This window comes from Xiphophorus hellerii, chromosome 22 (assembly GCF_003331165.1).
Source record: "Xiphophorus hellerii strain 12219 chromosome 22, Xiphophorus_hellerii-4.1, whole genome shotgun sequence".
In the NCBI taxonomy this organism is placed as follows: Eukaryota; Metazoa; Chordata; class Actinopteri; order Cyprinodontiformes; family Poeciliidae; genus Xiphophorus; species Xiphophorus hellerii.
The window spans coordinates 9,250,860-9,271,023 of NC_045693.1; the positions used below are offsets into that span (position 1 = coordinate 9,250,860).

Here is a 20,164-nt window from a genome sequence, read left to right on the forward strand (position 1 = left end):
AAAATCCACAGACTGAACATTAGCATTTTTATTTGATCTCAGTCACTTTAGTTTCCATTGCTTTCTGTGTGATTGTCTCACTATGTACAAATAACATGTCATTAGATTTATGATCAGATAATAATTATGATTTGCAGCATGGTAATAACAGCTGTGCATTTTTGGAACAGGTGGGTGCTGTTGTTGAAGTGAAGAATCAGGACGGCGTTTACCAAGAGGCCACCATTAATAAGCTGACTGATGCCAGTATTTATACAGTTGGTAAGTCAAAGAGGAACCACTCTCAACCTGCAAATCTGTGCCAACTAACGTGAAAAAGAAATATTTGTTATATAGACTCAAAGTACCAACAAGTTTCCAGTTGAAAAGTGTGGAAAAGTATCACCTTTTCTGTTTATAATTTTCCAGGCCTGGTTAAATGTGAAGAAAAGCAAATTGTTTTTAGCACACCTCAGTTTGAGTTTAACATCTTAGTCGTCACTATTTTGGTGCTTGAGTTACAGACAGAAACTCTGCAAATATAGCTTTTTTTGCCCGCTACATCCTTTCAATAAACTGAAGCCGTTTTTCTATCTGGGCATCTTTACAGTGACTATAAAAAGTATTCACACCCTGGGGTATTTTATCCTTTTTGTTGCTTTCATAAATCTGTCATGATCAGCAAAATTGGGATTTTTTTAAGGGAGGGAGTGAATATTTATTTAATCACTTAATTTATGTTAAATATTTCTATTTAATTATGACTATTTTGTAGAAGTCAGTTTTCATTTCACTATTTTCATGATTTTTTTTTCCAAAAAAGCTAATTGTCTTCTTTATTGATTTGTTCAAGCAATGAAAAAGGGATGAATACGTTTTATGGAAACTGTAAGGGGATTCAGATATTAAAACATTGAGTAATTATTTTTTATTATTGTAATAAGTGGTATATTATTTACTTTAAGTGTGCTTATATATGGCATCATTAAAAAATAGTCAAAAGAATATGTCAGCCACAAATGTTCCCAAAGATAAAGTATCTGCTCACCCAGAATATTTGAGAAAAGCTGTAAACTGCAAGTTTACTCAAGTTTAATCTGCTCCCTTTATTGAAAATCTATACCTGAGTACACAGTTGCAGTGTGTTTCTACTGCTGCTTTGATCGGAAGTTTCGCAGCTTCTTGTTGTCACTGAAATGCACCCAGAGGGATTTTACTGTAGTGAAAACATCCTCAACCCAGATTAATAATTTTCATTCACTGACTCTCGTGCGTACAGCCTCCTCAAATGTTTCCTCTCCGTGACGTCAGTGGTGCTTTTGAGGAATTGATGAGCCTCTCCAGCAGCTGAGAGCGGACTTGTTTTCATTATGCAGACATCGGGAATATATTTGTGTCTACTCCTGTTGATGGAGTTCTGTTCTTCTTGCAGCAGCCTAATGATTTTGTTTTTGCAGTTTTTGACGACGGGGACGAGAAGACTCTGCGGCGTTCTTCTCTCTGCCTGAAAGGAGCGCGTCACTTTGCAGAAAGCGAGGCGAGTAGCGTGCTGGCCTTGAGTTTAATAGCTGCCTCATTTTCTTGCTTCATTGAGAAAGCTTAACAAATGAAGCCATGAATGTTCTCTTTTTCACATTTTAACTAAAGATTATTGCTTAAAGATAATTTTTTTTATCTCCATTGCTGAATAAATCCATTTCTCACTCCTTGAAGTCCTTTAAAAAAGATTTCATATCATGTCAGTGAACGCTTTGTTTGGATTCTAATTGGTTGAAATTGCAGCTGAGGTCCTTTGTTGTGCTCCGTTTCGTCTGCAGACACTCGACAGACTCCCTCTGACCAACCCTGAGCACTTTGGCACACCGGTCATTGGCAAGAAGGGGAACCGTGGCCGGCGATCAAATCCTATGTGAGTATTGCCTTCAATCTCTGGCTTATGTCTGACTGCTACAGTGCCATGAAAAGGTGAACAAAACAATAGCTGTGAAGACAAAGGAAAATTGATTATTTTTAAAAAAAAATTCCAAATGCAAATCTAAGAAGTGTTGCATTTATTTGTGTTCAGGCCAGCAGGTCAGCGCCTTTAAAGAGTGAAATTCTCACCTGTTAGCTGAAGTTCAGTCAGATTGTGTTTGCTAACATTAGTTATCAAGTTTTGTGAGTGATTCTAACTGGACTTTGAGCCATTCTAACACATATTGCATATTGATCATAAACCTAAATTATGGATACCTCTGAACCCTACATAGTTTTGATTAAATGGGTTTTCATGTGGCTTTTCCCCAACAGTTGCTTTTGTCTTTTCCATAAATGCCAGATTTGTTGATGGTCTCACTTCTGACATAGATTCCTTACATCAGATGTGTGTTGCTTGGTCCATGCGTCTCCTCCACTAACAGACACACCTGTTGTACCTTTGTTGATGGCATATGAAATGAAAGATTTGATCTCATCTCTTTATACAAAGTTTCTGAGGCTTGACAATGAGAGGAGAACCAGCTCTCTGACTCCAGCTGCTTCATCATGAAGGCTTATGAATGTTTGCGTAGTTTGGTTGAAGGCTGCATTTTTCCTTTCCATTCCATTTTTTTCCTCTTCCTTTCCTTTTCCTTTCCCCTTTCCTTTTGTTTTTCTTTTCCTTTCTCTAGAATTGAACCACTTATGTCTCTTAGTTGTTTCTGATTTGATCTTTTTTAGGTTGTGTTATAAAGTGTAACTGTGACAATGAGGTGAGCAGCTGACCAGCATCTCAAAAGCTTAAATAACACCTGAACTAACCCTTGCCCTAATCCCAGAGGAGGTAAAAATGCAGCTACATGGATGCAGAGAGAGAAGGAGAAAGTTCAAACTATCTCTTCCAGCTATCATTACGGGCGCGGATCATATCCTGACTTCATCGTCTCTCTGCCCGACTTTCTAACCATACAGCCAGACAGATGTAAAGAGAAGCATCAGAAGCAAATGAGGTGGATTAGTCAGCCAGGACATGTTACTATAGAGTATAGTCACCATTGCCCAACTATTGAGCTGTTAGCATGTCATGGCATGCTAGCAGTGTGGAAAATCCAAAATTTACAAAGCAAAAATTTACCAAACAAAATGGAATCCATAATAAAGGAAAAGCTACACATTAGATGAGGAGAAAAGTAGACCTCGGAAAATAATCAAATCACAGGGCAGACAGCAACGCTATCTTCAATCAGAGGCTTCTTCAGATCAGTTGCAAGACTGACTGCTACCAGCGTCACCATACACAACAACTGTTTGAAGATACTTAAATGATGTGAGCTATGACAACATTTAATTTCCCTTTGGCATAAATAAAGAATCTTTGAACTGAATTGAATTGAACTTGGATGTTCTTGTAGTTTGTTTTTTTTTTTGCTATAAAAATCCCCTGATGTCTCTGAGCTCCTGGGAAATAGCACAGTTTTCATTTGGGAATAGGGACTGCTCAGGGTTTATTTGGGTTATAATTGCGTTTCATCCCTTATAAAGAGAAGATTTGGCTACATAATCTTATTCTCCTTTATAATTGCACCCACAGAAAAGTCAATATTGGCCTAAACACTGATGCACTATTGATCTACAATGGACCCAGCTACACATTAGCACCTTGGGACTGTTATCCCTCTGCGCAATAAAGTTTTATATCAGGAATTACAGAGGTTGACTCCACTGTATAGGCTGAAATGATTGGAAACGAATACAGTAGCATCATCGACGGCTGCACTGCAGCAAGTGCTGAAGGATTCCTTTAAATCACTTCCTGCAGCAGCTGTCAGGTAATGTTGAATTCTGTTTCCTAAATGAATGGTAGTCTCTCTTTCATTAAGTCGTTAAAGTGCTTTGTTTATGACTTTGAGACCCAGCTTGTTGATGTTGTTGTTGTAGCTGCAGCAGCCTGACTGATTTACTGAGCTCTCGTCGTGCCAGACGCCGTGTTTATATGTACACAGAGCTGCGCACAGAGCCGGCCTAGTGAGGCATAAAAAGAGGACAGAGGATCTGTTTGCCTGCTGGTGCTGCTTGCATGATCACTCAGAGACGTGTCTGTCTGTCTGCTGGCTGCAGGACAGAAAACCAGGAAGAAGCATCAGAGCGTCAACACGCTGATCCTAATGAGTGGGCTCATCAGTAGAGTCTTGTGTTTCACTCTGCGCCGCAGTGATAAGAGCACAAAATATGGAGCTGGTTTGTTGTACTTGAGTCTGTTCATGTTTTATTGCTGAAGATGTTGCTAAATAAGGAGATGGTTAGTTTGGGGGAAATTAGCCTCTTTGCTTTTATTGAAAGAGACTGGCACAAGTTGCTCGTTTTCGCTGTTTTATTGATGATTGTGGTGCTGCTTGGGTTTTATTTTGCAGATCATGGTTACTGATGCATGCTTAGCAACAATATTGGTGTCGCTTGATCTTTTCTTTTCCCTTTTTCTCACTTTATATCTTCAAACTTTATTGTGTTTCACTGGGATTTTATGTGACGGACAAACACAAAGCAGAGCAATGTTGTAAAGCAGAAGGAAATAATATATTTTCTCAAAATGTAAAAAGAAATCTGACCAACCCCCTTACTCTGATAACCTTTAAAAAAAAAATCCATTGCCTCACTTGTAAATAAAGTCCACCTTTGAGTAATTTGATTTTGGCATTGCTACAGCAGTTTGTTGGAGAACATTAGTGAACAAACATCATAAAGACAAATGAACAAAGCCAGACAGATAAGTTTAAAGCACAGTTTAGTTATGAAACTATATTCCAAGCTTTAAGCATCTGTGAGAACTACAAATCAAAAGAGTCTGGTGACAATGCAGATGTGTCAAAACATGGCTGTCCACCTAAGCTGACAGGTAGAACAAGAAGAGTATTAATCACACAAACAGCCAAGAGGTTTCTGGTAGCATGCTGCCACCACCAATGGCGGTTTTCTAAAAGCTGCTAAAGTCTGTGGTAGAAACATCTTCCAGCAGAGCAACGACACTAAGCATAGAAGCAGCTAAAGTAGCAAGGTTTATGTGCTCTAGAATGGTCTAATCAAACTCTAGGCCTAAATGTAAGTGAGAATCTTTGGCAACACTAGAAAATTGTAGATCTGTCTACAATTTTTGGATAGATGCTGTCTATCCAGTCTAACTGAGATTGGGTTATTTTGCAACATAGAATGGGCAAAACTTTCTGGTGGAGACGTTCACAGAAAGCTCCAATTGTAGCTAAAGGTGGTGCCACCAAGTGGAACTCAGAAATACAATTTCCTTTACAAATTTCTTGGATTTTGTATTGTGAAAACTGTGCATCATCTCTCTTCTTCTTCACACTTTGTGTATGTCATGTCACGTAAAAACCCAATATAATACGTAGATATTTGCGATTGTAATTTGTCAAAATATGAAAATATCCAGTTGTAATGGGTTTTTTTGCAATGCCCTGTAAATGTACAATTCTTTTTACACCAGATGTGAATAATTGGTTTGTTTATAGACCGAAACATGTTCCCTGCAATCCTAGTTTGTCCAAACATTGCTTAATTTTTGTAGAATCAGATCTAACGCTCAAGTCTTTACATGCATTCTCCTCCTCCCTCCATCTTCTTGCCATAAAGTCTTTTTGAGCAAATTGTCCTTTTTTCCTCCACCAGTCAAGAGGAGGAGTTGTCCTCCTCCTCTAGTGAGGAAGAGGAGAGCGACCAGCGGCAGAATGAAGATCTGTTTGGCAAAGTGGTCTGCGTGGAGGGGGTTGCCGCCGGCGACAAAAAGAAGAGCACGTGGTATCCTGCTCTGGTGAGTTCATGCCTTTCTCCCCCAGCTGCTCCGTGCCGCAGCAGAGCCAGAGAGCGCTGCTGCTGATCTAACAGAATAGCCACAGCGCTGTGCCATTTCATCAAAATGCTTGCTTACGTAACAGCAGGACTCAGCAGGATTATGTGATTGCTTTGGAGTTCAGCTGCTTTGAATTGCCGTAACATGCATGTTTAGGGCGATGAAGGAAGGAGCTAATTTCCTCGAATAGGGGGGATATTTTCCTTTATTTTCTCTAGGAATTAGATCTTAGGTCTTGCACTGAGCAGCAGTGCAGCACAATCAGGTCTGTTGTTTTTAATTCACATCTCAGGTCCATTTATAAACTCTGTCTGTGTCAGTGAATGCTCTTTCTTGTTTTGTATAAGTGCTAGCAGTAGAAGTGTGAGAATGGCAGAGGGTGGGGAACTCTGTCCTTTTAACTGTGCTCAGCTCTGCCCCACCTCCTGGATTTGTTGTTCTTGGCTTGTTGTGGCTGAGCTCCATGCTGCCTCCTTGTGACCGAATAGGGGAGAACATTACACAGCAGCTTGTTTACACTGTTACCTTATGGCAGAGCGATGCTGCCAGATGTGTCATGCAGCAGATGATCCATAGCTACAACAAAAGGGTTTGTTTCACCCGACTCGTACGGTAAAAGGAGGAAAGGTCATGTGTGCATATGTGAGCAGAGTGTTTACCTTCGCAGAGCAACATGTGAGTCTGTGCTTAGGTCAGAGTGTTCACCCTGCAAGTGTGTTTGTGCTGCAGAGTCCAGGAGGAAGTGGGCAGAGAGCGAGTGGAAATCATGTTAGTAGGGCTGCCTCCTGTCATCGTTTTGCTTCTCAGCTCCTTCCAGCAGCAACACATGCTGCCATAAGCTGCTTACTCCTACAGCTACAACCATCATCTCCCTTTCCTGTATATTTTTACGTTCACTGAGAACATAATTCTACATGCCATCGGGCAGAAACCTATTTGAACTCCATAAACACCTCAGCTCCGTCTCTTGTTTGCATCTGATTTCCTTTTTCTCTTGTTTTTTTGCATCACAAGGTCATTTCCCCGGACTGCCATGAAGACATGACCGTGAAGAAGGACAACATCTTCGTCCGATCTTTTAAGGATGGAAAATTGTGAGATTTTTTTCAATAGGCATTACACTTCTTCTGCTGTTTGTGACTCTTTGTGCTGCTCCTTTCTGACTTTTGTTAACATTGAAACAAGCTAAACTTAGCAGAAGTATTCAGTATTGTCAGAAAGTATTCACACCCCTTAAACTTTAATGTTTAATTTTTTTTTTTGCTATGAAAGAAAAGCACAGAGTAATTGTGAAGTGGGAGGAAAATGATACCAGATGGTTTTCATCATTTTTCAAAATAAAAATCTGAAAAAGGAAGCTGAGTCAATACTTTACACACCTGCCTTCTGCTGTAGTTACAGCTTTAAGTCTGCTGGATTTTGTACATCTAGAGATTTATATCTTACCTTCTTTACAAAACGACTCAAGTTCAGTCAGAATGGAGGGAGAGCGTCTCTAAACATCAGATTTAAAGATTTTAAATTGGCCAAGGGCAGCATTGAAATTTATATAGGGTTGCTGAATACAGATGCAGGCCACACTTTTCAGATTTTATTCATTAAAAAATGAGAAGTATGCTCTTTTTTTCCTTTCACTTCACAATGAATTTCTATTTTGTGCTTTCTTATCACATAAAATCTGACTAAAACTTCTTGAAGTTTTTAGTAGTAACATAATAAAATGTAAAACATTTAAAGGGCCATGGTTAAGGTTTTTTTCAGGGGAATATGGATTAGTGTAGATCCATCTGTACCATACGGATTTGTAGCTACAAGGTAATTTTTCCAGTTTATTACCTCAAAAAAAGAAAAACTTATTTTTAGGTGTGCTCAACTGTATCTTAAGAACTACAAAATGATTGTCATTTATACTTAACAAATTAACTAGTTTGAAATGTATTTCCTGTAAATCTGCCACAAGCAAGCCTTTAAAATGAAAAAAAAAAAAGTTTTAAACTTTGATTAAAAGAGAGGTTTGAGAAATTCTTTCACTATCAGAATATAATATTTGCAGTTTTATGTTAATTGTGTGTATTTGATCGAAAATTCATACAATTTGACAAGTAATGCATTTCTTAGATCATTTCGGGCATTTCTTACTTTGTTTAAATTTTCTAAGATTACAGTTACAAACAGCAGTGTACTTTATAGGGACTCTGTGAGATAGACCAATGCAAAGGCTATAATTTGGGAGTAGAAGGAAAATGATGCATGGTTTTTACAAATAAAAATCTGATTATTTTAGACTTTCCTGTAGCGTCCTACTGCAGCCAAGCTCCCACTCTGTCTCTGCTAAAGAAATTTATTACTTCAGTATGATGCTGCCACTACAGTGTTTTTGAGAAGATTTAGTTTCTGAGTCTGGACAAGTGTAGAAAAAGTAAAAAGTGTGGGGGGAAAATACAGAGTTTTCAGACTCAAATTAGTAAACGAGGTGCTATGTTTATTGCTTTGATGGCCTGGTTTGTAATGTTCTACTTATCCAAACGCTGTGAGTTACTGCTGAGGCAACATATTGCAGCTTCCCTGCAGCCTACATTCAATCTGGATCCACACAGTCACGTGTTGTGTCTAGTAAAGATAGAGAGAAGTTGTGTCATGTGTCTGCACTCAGCCAAAGGTTTATGTTTGTATGGCTACAGACTAATCCCAACATTCAGCAAGTGTTTTAACAGGACAACCTTTATGCATTCTTTAATAGATATCCTGCTAGAGTCATCAGTGTGACCCTTAATCTGCATTTTCAGCACAGGAAGTCTTATCAGACTAGTAGTTTGTTGAAGGCTGAAGGTGATGAGAGCGATAAAATGAGGAATGATAAATGAGGCGAGAGCTGGGAGTCAGATACTTCTCCAAGCAAACCAACACATCATAATTAAACACGTTGTATCAGTTTTACTCTCCGATTTCACTTGTTTAAGTCATCGCTGTGTATTTCGAGTGACTGTCAGAGTAAGAAGAAGGATAAATCTATATTACTGCTAATGAGATTTTCAGTTTTATCGCCCTGCGGGCCTCCAGCTGAAATGTTGCTGAAATAACATAGATCAAATCCTTGCATCATTGTTACTCATGCGTGAAATGCATATGATTTACAACTTTATTTCCTTGTTCTCTGCAGAGAAAATGTACTTAAAATTCAACTCTAAACGTTCAACAAAAGTATCTAATTTGAACTGATAATAGATCAAACGCTGCTCTGGTTTAGCCTGGATGAGAGACAGCTGGTGCAGAGACTGACGGTGCCTGTGGGGTGATAGCTGCTGACTTATCCATTGATTTTTCTTCTCTGACGTTGACATTTGTGGTCCAGGGCTAAATGTCTCTTCAGTAGTAGTTTGCCTTGACATGTGCCACTGTATACGCTGTAAAACGGGTTTGGGTAAAAGTCAGACGTGACTAAGAGTCCAACCCGGTTTTAATCAGTTGTAGAAGCACATAACTTCTATAGCATCTACTAATTCACTGAAAACAGAGTTTGAAGAGTTTGGATTGACCTGAAACTCATCAAGAATTACATATATAACATTTTATGCTGAATTTCTTAACATCTTTTGCTCTCTGAAACTGAAAGTCTCCAAACATCATTTGCTTACTTCCCTGTTATTAGCTTAGCCACATGATTAAGTTATTAATACTGGTTATAATAGTTGCTTACTACTCATATTATTAGTCCAAAAAAACTTAGACTTATTTCCACCATACAGTGCCTCGCAAAAGTATTCACACCCCTTTAATTTATCCATATTTGGCACATTATGACCACAACCTTTAATGTGTTCTATGAGCCTTTCATCCATCCATGTCTCAGCTTTGACTCTGCCTACATGCCAACCAGTTGACATGTATAATACCCTACCATTATAAATGTAAACATATAAAGTTTGCTGAACTGGAACTTAAACTAGAAATGCTTTTCGCTCCAGGTGGGTTTGATGGGAATCGATGGATGAATACATGGAAAAGCACCTCATGCACGCTGTTGAGTACGGTGGAGGATATGTGATACTGCGGGCCTGTTTCTCTTCCAAAAGTCTCGCAAATCTTTATGGAATGCATATCATTATGAACTCTTTGAAGTAGAAACCTGGTTATCTCTGCAAGAAGACTTACAATTGATAATTAATGGAGATTTTCAAACGGATAATGGTCCAACGCTAATGGCCGAACAAACAGAAATGACTCACCTGACACAAAATCAACTCCAGATCTGAAATTCTCTCAAAAAACTATTGAGAGGAACTAAGAACAAGGGAGCCTATCTGAGTGAAGGATCCAACCTGCTGAAGCTTCCATGTATTTATCACCATTAATAGGTTTTTAAAATTTTACAAATAAAATCTGAAAAGTGTGGCATTATTTCTATTCAGCCTCCCAGAGTAAAGTTGGATATTTATTGTAGTGTGTATTTATTTATATGACAACAATAAATTACACTTAATTTATCAAATTCAGAAATACTTTGTTGATCCCAAAAAGAAATTAAATGTTGTAACTCACATTAATTCAAATTCTGCGGAGTTATTGTAGATGTTGATGGCTGTTGGCAGAAAAGTTTTTGATTTAAGACTTGTTTGAAAAAGCTTTACTGTATTGTCAAAATTCTTATATTGCCCTGCTCTTGGTTACATGAAGGCATCAATAAATATCAATAAATTAAAACCTATGAGTAAATGCAGTTACTGTGTGGCTTGGTGATAAAAATCACACTTTGTGTTGTAGCTACTGTAGAGATGTTGGAAAACGAGGCTGTAAAAGCTGAAGTGCTGGCATTTCCCTCCTTTATTTACTTCCTACACTCTTCACAGTGCGTTTTAATGCATATTTAAATGATTTTCACCTTGTTTTGCAGCTACATGGTGCTCCGGAAGGACGTCAATGAGATAAACAGCGAGATTCCTCCAAAAGCCGACGCGGGACTCAAAGCAGGTAATGCTCCAAGAAAGGAATCTGTCTGAACTGGTGTGGTACGTTCCCAGTTCCGACGTCTTGTGGGCTGGCTATGTGTGTTGGCACACTTGGCAGGAAAAAAAAGAAACCACTCGGAATGGGTTTCAGTGAGGCAGAATGAAGAAAGATACGTTTTTGTTTTTGTTCTGAAAAAAAGCCAGCGATTGAGAGCTCCTGTCGCTGTCGAATCTATTTTTATTTGAAGTCCTCACAAAGCTTCTCCTGCAGTGCCCTCGATTTTTTTTCTCTTCCTCCCCCCTTTTCTGCTGCGCCACTCTTACTCACTCTCATAATTACAGCCAGGAAACGGCTTTGCATTATCTCAGCTGAGCTATTCACAGGTGGTTGACTCACAACTGTGATGTTTTCGACTATACAAAGCCTGAAATGAGCATCTGCCAGGTAGTGAGGCCCCACCTGTGACACAGCGGCTCCTGCTGCTCCGGGGCGCTGCAGACACTGATACATTTTAATCTTTCAGATTAAAAATGTCTAATTTTAAAGCTGGTGCATGTGTAGGTCGTTTTCATTTTTTGTGTGCGTTTCTGACAGCATTGGATGCGGCGTTGGAGTTCCAGCGGAAACAAGCCGTGCCCGGCTCCTGGAAGACAGAAGTGAAAGAGGAGAGCTCCAGCAGCGAGGAGGACGACGAGGATGAGGAAGACGAGCAGGAGGAAGACGCCAGCGGGGAGGAGGAGGAGGTTAGCGGCGGCACAGCGAGCCATCGCCGCATCCTCCGAGTGGAAATGATCCTCATCTGCTCTCTTGTTTCCTGTCTGCAGGAGGAGGTGGAGCCGTTCCCAGAAGAGAGGGAAAACTTTCTGCAGCAGCTCTACAAGTTTATGGAGGACAGAGGTGAGTACAGTGATGAAACCAACATTTACAGGAATCATCGGCATCGCAAAACCTCAGCCTGCTGAATGTTTCTCTTCTGTAGGAACCCCCATCAACAAGCGGCCTGTTCTCGGCTACAGGAACCTGAACCTCTTCAAGCTCTACAGGCTGGTTCACAAACTGGGAGGCTTTGACAACGTGAGTGTTTGACTTTCACTCGTCACATTTCAGTTCAGCTATGTTTGATTTGTTTCTCTGATTTAAATCTGCGATCGTCTGTCGTTGAACAGATTGAAAGCGGCTCTGTCTGGAAGCAGGTCTACCAGGATCTGGGCATCCCTGTGCTCAACTCGGCCGCTGGCTACAACGTCAAATGCGCTTACCGCAAGTATGTACTAATGCCAAAAACCACACAATATCTAGATAGATAGATACGTGCAAAACCCTAAAATAAATTCATCATAATATCCTTCTTCTTTTGTTGCACTCACTTATGCCATATTCATTGGCACACCTAACAGTTTCTATAGAATAAATGTGATTCAAGTGGTTTTTTTTTAAATGTTAGTATTAATGTTGCTTTCATAAAATGGATCAGAAAATGTTGATTAGCGATCCACAACTTCCTGTTTTCACAAGAAGGGACTTGGGTATAAATCTGACATGACTCTCACTCATCAAAATAGGAAAGACAAGAGAGCATTCCATTTAAGTCAGCTAAATTTCTCTAAAAAGATACAAGAAAATGTCTGCTGACTAAAATTTACCCATATTACCCAAATCTGCAACTTTGTCTTATGTTATCTACCATGCCAATGACACAAGACATTTAGCCATTTTCAAATTATTCTGCTTTTAGATATCTCTTAGGGTTTTTCTAAAATCACGATTTAAATTGTATGTGTAAATTGTATAATTTCTGACCATTTTCAATTTTAGTTCTTGTTTCTTTCTCACTTTCACTTTCTTTCTGTCTCTTTTTCTTGCTCTCTTTATTAATTTTTTTTGCTCTCTTTTCTGATAAATTTATGAGATATGGTTTATTTTGCAGGTATCTATATGGATTTGAGGAGTACTGCACCTCCACTGCCATCACATTCAAGATGGACCTTCCTTTGAAGCAGGGTCCCAAGAGAGAGGTGAAGTCTGAGGAGGAAGCAGGAAGAGCGGCTCCCACTGCCTCCATCTCAGAGGAGGAGAAAACCCAGATGGACGTAGAACTTTGCACTCCACCATCTGTTCTCTGCAAGGTACCTTTTCGTCGGGACACTTTGAGTAAAATGTATTTTCACTTTGATGCCAGGTTGGGTTTTAAATAAAAACCCTCCCTCCTTCACACATAGGAAGAAAAAACAGACTTCACCCAAAACAAATCGGAGTCGGAACCATCCAAAACGGAGGGAAAGGATGCCGATGATGATGATGACGAAGAAGAAGAAGGAGGCGCTTCGAAGGCGGACGCAGACGAGGGGTCGTCCACATCCCGCCTCGGAGGTGATAACATGAAAACAGAGCAGGATGACGAGCAGGAGAGCAAAGATAACTCCGGGTAAGTTCTCTCATCCACACAGCTTTAAAACAACCGTCCCCGGAGTCCAAAGACAACCTCACCCAAAGAATGTTTATAGTTTTTTGCCAGGCCTTCCCTTTTGCTTTGTCAAAGCTACAAAGTCTATTAGCAAATAAGGAGCAGTGATCCTTGTGACCTTAACGACACTAATACCCACAATCCTTCTCTGCCTGTCTAACCAAAGAGCTCTCCTCTCCTTCCTCTAACTAAGCTCTCGCCCTCTGTGCTATTATTATTTTGGTGGCTTGGTCGGGATCAGCTGGCAGAGGCCTGTTAGAGCGCCTGACTGCTACCTTCCACCTGGCCTTTCACGCTGTGCTCTCTGTGTGTCTCTGTGTTAGACTGCTTTACCGTGGCAAAGCCTCACCCACTCAGTGCACACAACATGGCTGTGCACACCTCCAGATCTCTCTCTGTCTCACTGCCTCTCCTCCCCTGCCTTCTCTCTCTTGGCTTCTGTTCCTCAGCTCTTGTTAAATGTTCCATGTGTATGAATGTCGTCACTGAGACATCAACCCTCTCAGCGCTTCAGATGCAGTAACCTATAGCTACACGAGGACCTTGGTGCATAGGCAGATGTGCTGGCTTCGGTTCAACCTCCTGTATTGATATGAAAGAAGGCAGATTACTACTTCCTGTCTTTAAAAAGCTCTTAGTGTCTCCCTCTGTGTAGACACAGGTGTGCTGCATAGGTCTGTGGGTACTCTCCGTTTGTTGCGTTTTGTCGAGATTGCGGACTGTTCGGTAACTTGCAGGCCGTCAGATTGAGTCTGTGGACAAGCCAGAGGCTGATCTGATCACTTCTGATTGCATCTCGTCTCTTTGATGTGTGCGCCGTCTAGTCTGGACTGTGTGAGGGCTACGTTTGAATCCAGTAGCAGATTTCCATTGTGTGTAATTGTTTTACAAGGAGGTTAAACTGTGCTGTTATTTTGGGGTGGAAATAAGTAATTAGAGAGTAGGGGTGGACGATATGAATTCAAAGTTTTATCACAAGATTTTGTGGTACAGTTCTGATAAAAATGACGATAAGAATGATTTATATCTGTGGCTGCTCTTGAAAAACATTGCCATTTGTAATGCACCTCATTAGGACACCAGTCATCTAAAGTGTGATTTCTGTGATCTCTAAACTGCACACAGTAACTGCATTTAATCATATTTTCAAATGTATTGATATTTATTGTTGCTGTCATTGAACAAACAGTGGGGGGAAAAAGTCTAATTAATCTCGAAAATATAGACAGTTTTGGGTTGTTTTTAAAAATCATTCATTGTAATTTATTGTGACAAATTCTTATCATGAGATGAAATTTATCACAATAAATGACTAACAATACAATAAATGCCCCTCCCCCCCTACTGGAGAGAGACTGATGATTACAGTATTCACATCATTTGAACTCTTTCACAAGCTGTCAGGTTATGACTACAATCTTTATTGGGATTTTAAAATGAATGGTCCCTATAACCATTAATGGTCCCTATAATATTAATATACCCATTATCCACTACATTTGGTTTTATTTAGGGGCATCTGAGTAAAACAGGTAGAATACAGGTGCATGTCATACATGTCAGATTTTTTTATTTTTTTTATTTATTTTTTTAGGCTTGTTTTGTTATTAAATATTTGCATTCCTTGTGAGTGCCACAACCTGGTTTCTGTAGAAACAGACAAACAGCAACACGACAGCTAAAGACAGCATTTTATTTTGTTTTTGTGGTTATAAATCACTTCCTGGTATACAGAATCACAATTCCAATACATGTATATATTTTATAAGAACTTAAAACTTAAGAAAAAGTCATGAAACACGAGGTGGGTTGAATTTAAAGGGGTTGCAGGAAGTATACAATGTGGTGACTCTAGTCGTACTGACTTGTTTTGTTTTTGTTTTTGAAGATAACTGCTTTTTTGCATTCCTCATGGATTTTTATTTTTAATATGCAGTGAGTAAAAAAAATGCTTTCATGTATTTATTTGTCAGTGTTGAAACTATATGTAAGTACAGCACTTAAAATAGCTGCTGTTTCCTTTGATCATTTGTTTCTGTGCCAAACCAAACGGCTGTGAGTATACATGCAAAATGTGATGTTTTTGCTGAGTTTATCCCAGCTTGTTTCCTCTTGGAGTGTTAAAAGACGTCATGTTGGTGGAACCAGAGAACATTGTTGTGAATCTCAGTGCCTCCATCAGTGCTACAGACCTGCTTTAAGTTGCTGCTGAGCTACCCTGCAGAGCTGCGTTTTGCTGACCTAACTTGCTCTTGTGTCCCTTTGCATCTAAAACTCTGACTGCACTGCCAGACTAGCCTCCAGCTTTGTTTCCCACTAGCTCCTTCTTGTGGCTGCTTTATTCCTCACATTGTGTGTTTGTGTGTGAATGAGAATCTCAAGCGCTTCATGTTTGGGTGTAGGGTTAGTTCAAAGTAGTGTTTTTATCCCCTTTCTCATTGAGTTTTGCCATACAAGAATGTTTTACTTGCTGAAACACATACTGTACTGTGCCCTGTCCTGGGTTACTATTAATGATGTAGTTGTTTATCCTGCAGCTTGCCTCAGGTTATTCTGGACTGGAGTTAAAGCAGGACAAGAACAGGAAGTTAATGTTTCTTTATAGATAAAGGCCATGTGTTGTAATGGGACAAGGCAGGCAAGGGTGGAGCATATTAATCAGGCTTCTTTGCAGCAGTCAGTAGGTTGGGTGGATGGATGTGAGGGTGGGTCTTTGTTGTCATAGACATAGAAGAATAGATGCTGCGTTAGCACCCGGATCACACGCCAAAGTCTACGGCATATTGTGAGTGGCATTTTTATTGAGACGCACAGACTGCACTGGACATTTCTGCTGAATGGATTTAGGTCGACCGCTGTTCATGTTTGATGCTGTGAAGCATCGTCACCACAGGTACTGTGTTATTTACACGGCTGAAATACTAAACATCACCAAGAGTGGTAATGTAATGGAAAAAGACTGTAATCATTTAATGCATATTCAGCTACAGTTTTGCAATTAAATGTTTTTATAATAAACTAGTTACATTAATGAATGAATTTAAACCACTTTTATTTTATTTTTCAGAAATCAGCACAGTACTTTATTATTAATGGTCTATAATAATAGTAATAATAATAACAACCACAGTTATTGTTACTACTAGTATAATTATTATTATAATATTTCTATTATTATTACTAGATTTAATAAAATAGTTATAAGCTTATTACTGTTATGATCAAAATACTATGAAAACACTAATTATTAGTAAATTAAACCACTTAATTTTGTCTGATATCAGTACAATACTATATTGTTAATGGTCTATAATAACAATAATAACCGCTGTTATTATTACTACTGCTATAATAATCACAATAAAGTTTCTATTGATATTATTAGTTATAGTAAAATAGTTATGCGCTTATTATTATTATAATAGTATGAAAATACGGATAATATTAGCAAATTAAACCACTTAATTTTATTTTTAAAATTAAATTGATCAATTATTATGAATATTAATTAGAATTGTATAATAATACTAACATTATAATCATTATTAATATTTTTAGTAATTAAATTTATTTTTAATTTGCCATTACCAGACTTAATAGTTTTAATAATAATGACAATATTATCATTATTATTATTTACATTTTTATTATTAATATTAAAGTTAGCAGTAGTGACACATCTAAGAAAAAAGATCAGTGTCTAGCATTCACCCATGAAATAAAAAAAGTTAAACTCTGTACAGTTTAATAATTGAGTATAAAATGTTTCATATACTTACTTTATCTTTAGAAAATTTCCTTTCCAAGCTTACCGGTTCTGTTTTCCGAGGAGAATTTGCCACTCACAATATGGCGGATTCACTGGCGCGTCGTTTCTACGGGGCATGGAAGCCAATGTGGCGTCTAGCTCTCCTGCGTCTATGGTTGTGGTGTTCAATGGGGGCAGCCTAGGGCCAGGAAGTGCTGAACTGTTTTTCTTGCAGGGATGACAGCAGTCAGGAGGGGGAGGAAGGGGAGGAGTTTGAGTGTTACCCCCCGGGGATGAAGGTGCAGGTGAGGTATGGGCGAGGCCGCACTCTGAAGACGTACGAGGCCACTGTGAAAGAGGCAGACGTGGAGGGGGGAGAGGTGCTCTACCTGGTGCACTACTGTGGCTGGAACGTCAGGTAAGACAGGACCTGGGGAGAAATCACCTCTGTACACCCTAAAAAATAATAATAATTCAACAAATTTTATTTATGAACTTGTAACTCAGATCAGGGGATCACCGCTACATGGGTGTCCCTGCAGGAGCAACAGATTTATCCTTCATCCCTCTAGACAGTGCTCTGATTCTGGAGAATAGTGTGCCATCTAGTGGCATAAACAGAACTGAGCATTTTGGGTTGACTCCTGGCTCAGTTTTGACTCAATCCTCTGTCTTTCTATCCCCCAGAAGTCTGTCTTTCTACAACAACAAAAAAAAACTAAAACTACAGACAGGATGATGATTTTGTAGCCAATCAGAGTTCTGGAATTGATCCAATCAGTGGTTTTGGTTGTAAATAATCTTTTAATTCCCATGAGCTACTCTGGATCTTTTGAATGGCCAAACAAAGTGCTGCTACACTCACCTCTACCTCTCAACCCTCTCCCCCCTCCCCAGCGGGTTAGGGTAAATGCAGGAGCGTTAGGGCTAACCATGACCCAGAAGTCAACTGGTGCAATCAGCATTTCATCGTCACAGTGTTGTTATGTGGTCCTCCAGCACTCTTTAAGACAGTGGGATGTTCTCTGCATCGTCTCTGTTGTGTGTGATGTCGTAAAACGTTTCATTTTCCACTCACACGACCCCCACACCGTCCCCAATAGCTCCCCTTGGTACCTGTGGAAACATAATTTGTGTGGTGGCTGGTGTGTTTCTTTCTTCATCGTAAAGGTTTGTCTTTTTCTACATAATTCCTTTGGATTTTCTCCGTTTGCTGTTGAAGCTTTATTGTGTCACAGCAACATGTCGGTTGGTTGGGCGGGTGTCTGTGTGGTGGCTGCTGTCAGCGTGGATGTTTGGCTCTTTGTCGATGACCTGAATGTTAAAGCTGTCTTGTTTCTTGTACTGATTTTTGTTTTTTTTAGATATGACGAATGGATCAAAGCGGACAAGATCGTGCGCCCGGCAAATAAGAACGTCCCGAAAATAAAGCACCGCAAAAAAATAAAGGTATGACTGACTGTGCAGAGGGTGGGCACGGTTTCGGCAAGAACTGGGTTCTGATGTTCGTGGAATAAAACCCCGGCTGTGTGTTGAATCCCGACAGAACAAAGCCGAGAGGGAGCGTGACCGACTGGAGCGGCTTGGTGACAGGGAGGTCCTCGGCCCGAACCGCGTCCCGCGCTCCAAATGCGGCCTGAGTCACGACGTCTTTTCCAAAATAAATGAGAGCGAGGACAAAGGGACTCAGCAGCCTCCAGTCAAGTCAATAGAAATCACATCGATCCTCAACGGATTGCAAGGTAGCAACACTTGAAATGCAGCTCTGCTTAGAAGTTTACATGTGCTCAAGATTGGCAGCAATGCCCTGATGATTTTGGGCTTCTAGCGATTCAAGATATTGTTGCTTTGCAGCAAAAGTGTCCTGGGTTTGAATCCTGGCATAGGGCCTATTTGCATGCACATGTCCAGGTATTCAGGCTTCGTCCCACAGTCCCATAAATATGAATGTTTGGTTAATTGAACTCTCTGAACGTCCCTTAGGAATAACTTTGTATGCATGTTTTTAATGTCCTGTTTGACCTGTCCTCGGTGTACCTAATGACCCCTGCAAGGACTAGCCAGATGTTTCTTAGCAAGTTGAAGAAAATCCACATCAGTTCTAACATAATTCTGCCTGGAAATTCAGACACTTTTTCTTAGTAAAAAAACATCATTTCTGTGCCGTCTGGAATTTAGTTCCTGCATTTTTTGGTTGTGGAAAAAATAAAAATTCTCCATCGGATGTGCATTTTACTTTCACAATAATGGTTTTTCTTTTAAATGTTTTTGTAACAAAAAAAAATAAGTAAATAAAATCAGTGAAACTCAGTAACTCTGGTGTTACAACAGTTCCCACTTTAGCTAAAAACATGGTGGGTCCTGGATTCTTTCATATTTTTCTAGCCACTTTTTTTCATCAGAAAGGGTAAATCAGATGGCTGAAACTTGGGATACAGTTGGGTTCTGGAATGGATAAAGCAGGCATTAGTTAAAACGTAAATTATTTAGAAAGACCCTTATCACAACCCTATTGGAAATGCACTTAAAGCTTGATTCAATCCAGAATTACCAATACTGCCACAAAGAGCGGTCAGATATCCTGGCAGAATTATGAAGCGTCATAATTGTTGCACAGCATGTGGCCAATGTGCAACTTACCAAGAAACATTTATTATAGTGGTTAGACCTTGTGTTGGGTGAAATAAATTCCCAATTCAAACTTGTTTGCCCCATTTTTGTTTTTTCAAGTCATTGAATTTGTCTGTAGTTGTATATTTATTTCCACATTGGTAAAATAAATGATTGGGATCACAAAATAATTTACATTCATGTCTGAACTGATAATGACTGTATTTAGCTTTCTGACCATGACTGCTTGTTTTTATTTTTTTTGAATATGTGCAAAAAGAAATACTTGAATCATGAAACTTAATGTCAAGTACAAACTCATCAATATTCCCATTCTTATCCAGTTACATAATCTTACATTCATTACATGTATATTCCATACATATAACAACTCGCGTCATATTAGCCCAGTTGGCCCATCAATACATTTTTCTAATTAATTTTAATTACAGTGAATAAATAATCATTATTTCTTTAAATGTCACCAGCATCAATAACAAAAACACCAACAATAATTGACTAATATACATCATATCCAGTAACTGAACTTCTCCTGTCTTCCGACTTATTCCTGAAGATAACAGTACTTTGCGTTTTGCAG

General features: G+C 39.3%; 1 protein-coding gene across 5 annotated transcripts in view; it reads left to right on the forward strand.

The window, feature by feature from the left end:
- The window catches only part of arid4b (AT-rich interaction domain 4B), a 52,397-nt gene that overhangs the window by 23,598 nt on the left and 8,635 nt on the right, over positions 1 to 20,164 (forward strand). For 3 of the 5 annotated variants that reach the window (XM_032552429.1, XM_032552431.1, XM_032552430.1), the window contains exons 5-18: positions 171 to 261; positions 1,437 to 1,516; positions 1,797 to 1,888; positions 5,614 to 5,755; positions 6,809 to 6,888; positions 10,686 to 10,762; positions 11,336 to 11,638; positions 11,721 to 11,815; positions 11,908 to 12,005; positions 12,669 to 12,867; positions 12,961 to 13,166; positions 17,189 to 17,371; positions 18,318 to 18,402; positions 18,500 to 18,695. In XM_032552429.1, coding sequence (XP_032408320.1) covers positions 171 to 261; positions 1,437 to 1,516; positions 1,797 to 1,888; positions 5,614 to 5,755; positions 6,809 to 6,888; positions 10,686 to 10,762; positions 11,336 to 11,638; positions 11,721 to 11,815; positions 11,908 to 12,005; positions 12,669 to 12,867; positions 12,961 to 13,166; positions 17,189 to 17,371; positions 18,318 to 18,402; positions 18,500 to 18,695 — 1,927 coding nt within the window. The remainder of the gene's footprint in view (positions 1 to 170; positions 262 to 1,436; positions 1,517 to 1,796; positions 1,889 to 5,613; positions 5,756 to 6,808; positions 6,889 to 10,685; positions 10,763 to 11,335; positions 11,639 to 11,720; positions 11,816 to 11,907; positions 12,006 to 12,668; positions 12,868 to 12,960; positions 13,167 to 17,188; positions 17,372 to 18,317; positions 18,403 to 18,499; positions 18,696 to 20,164) is intronic. The other 2 variants (XM_032552432.1, XM_032552433.1) reach the window with 2 other exon arrangements.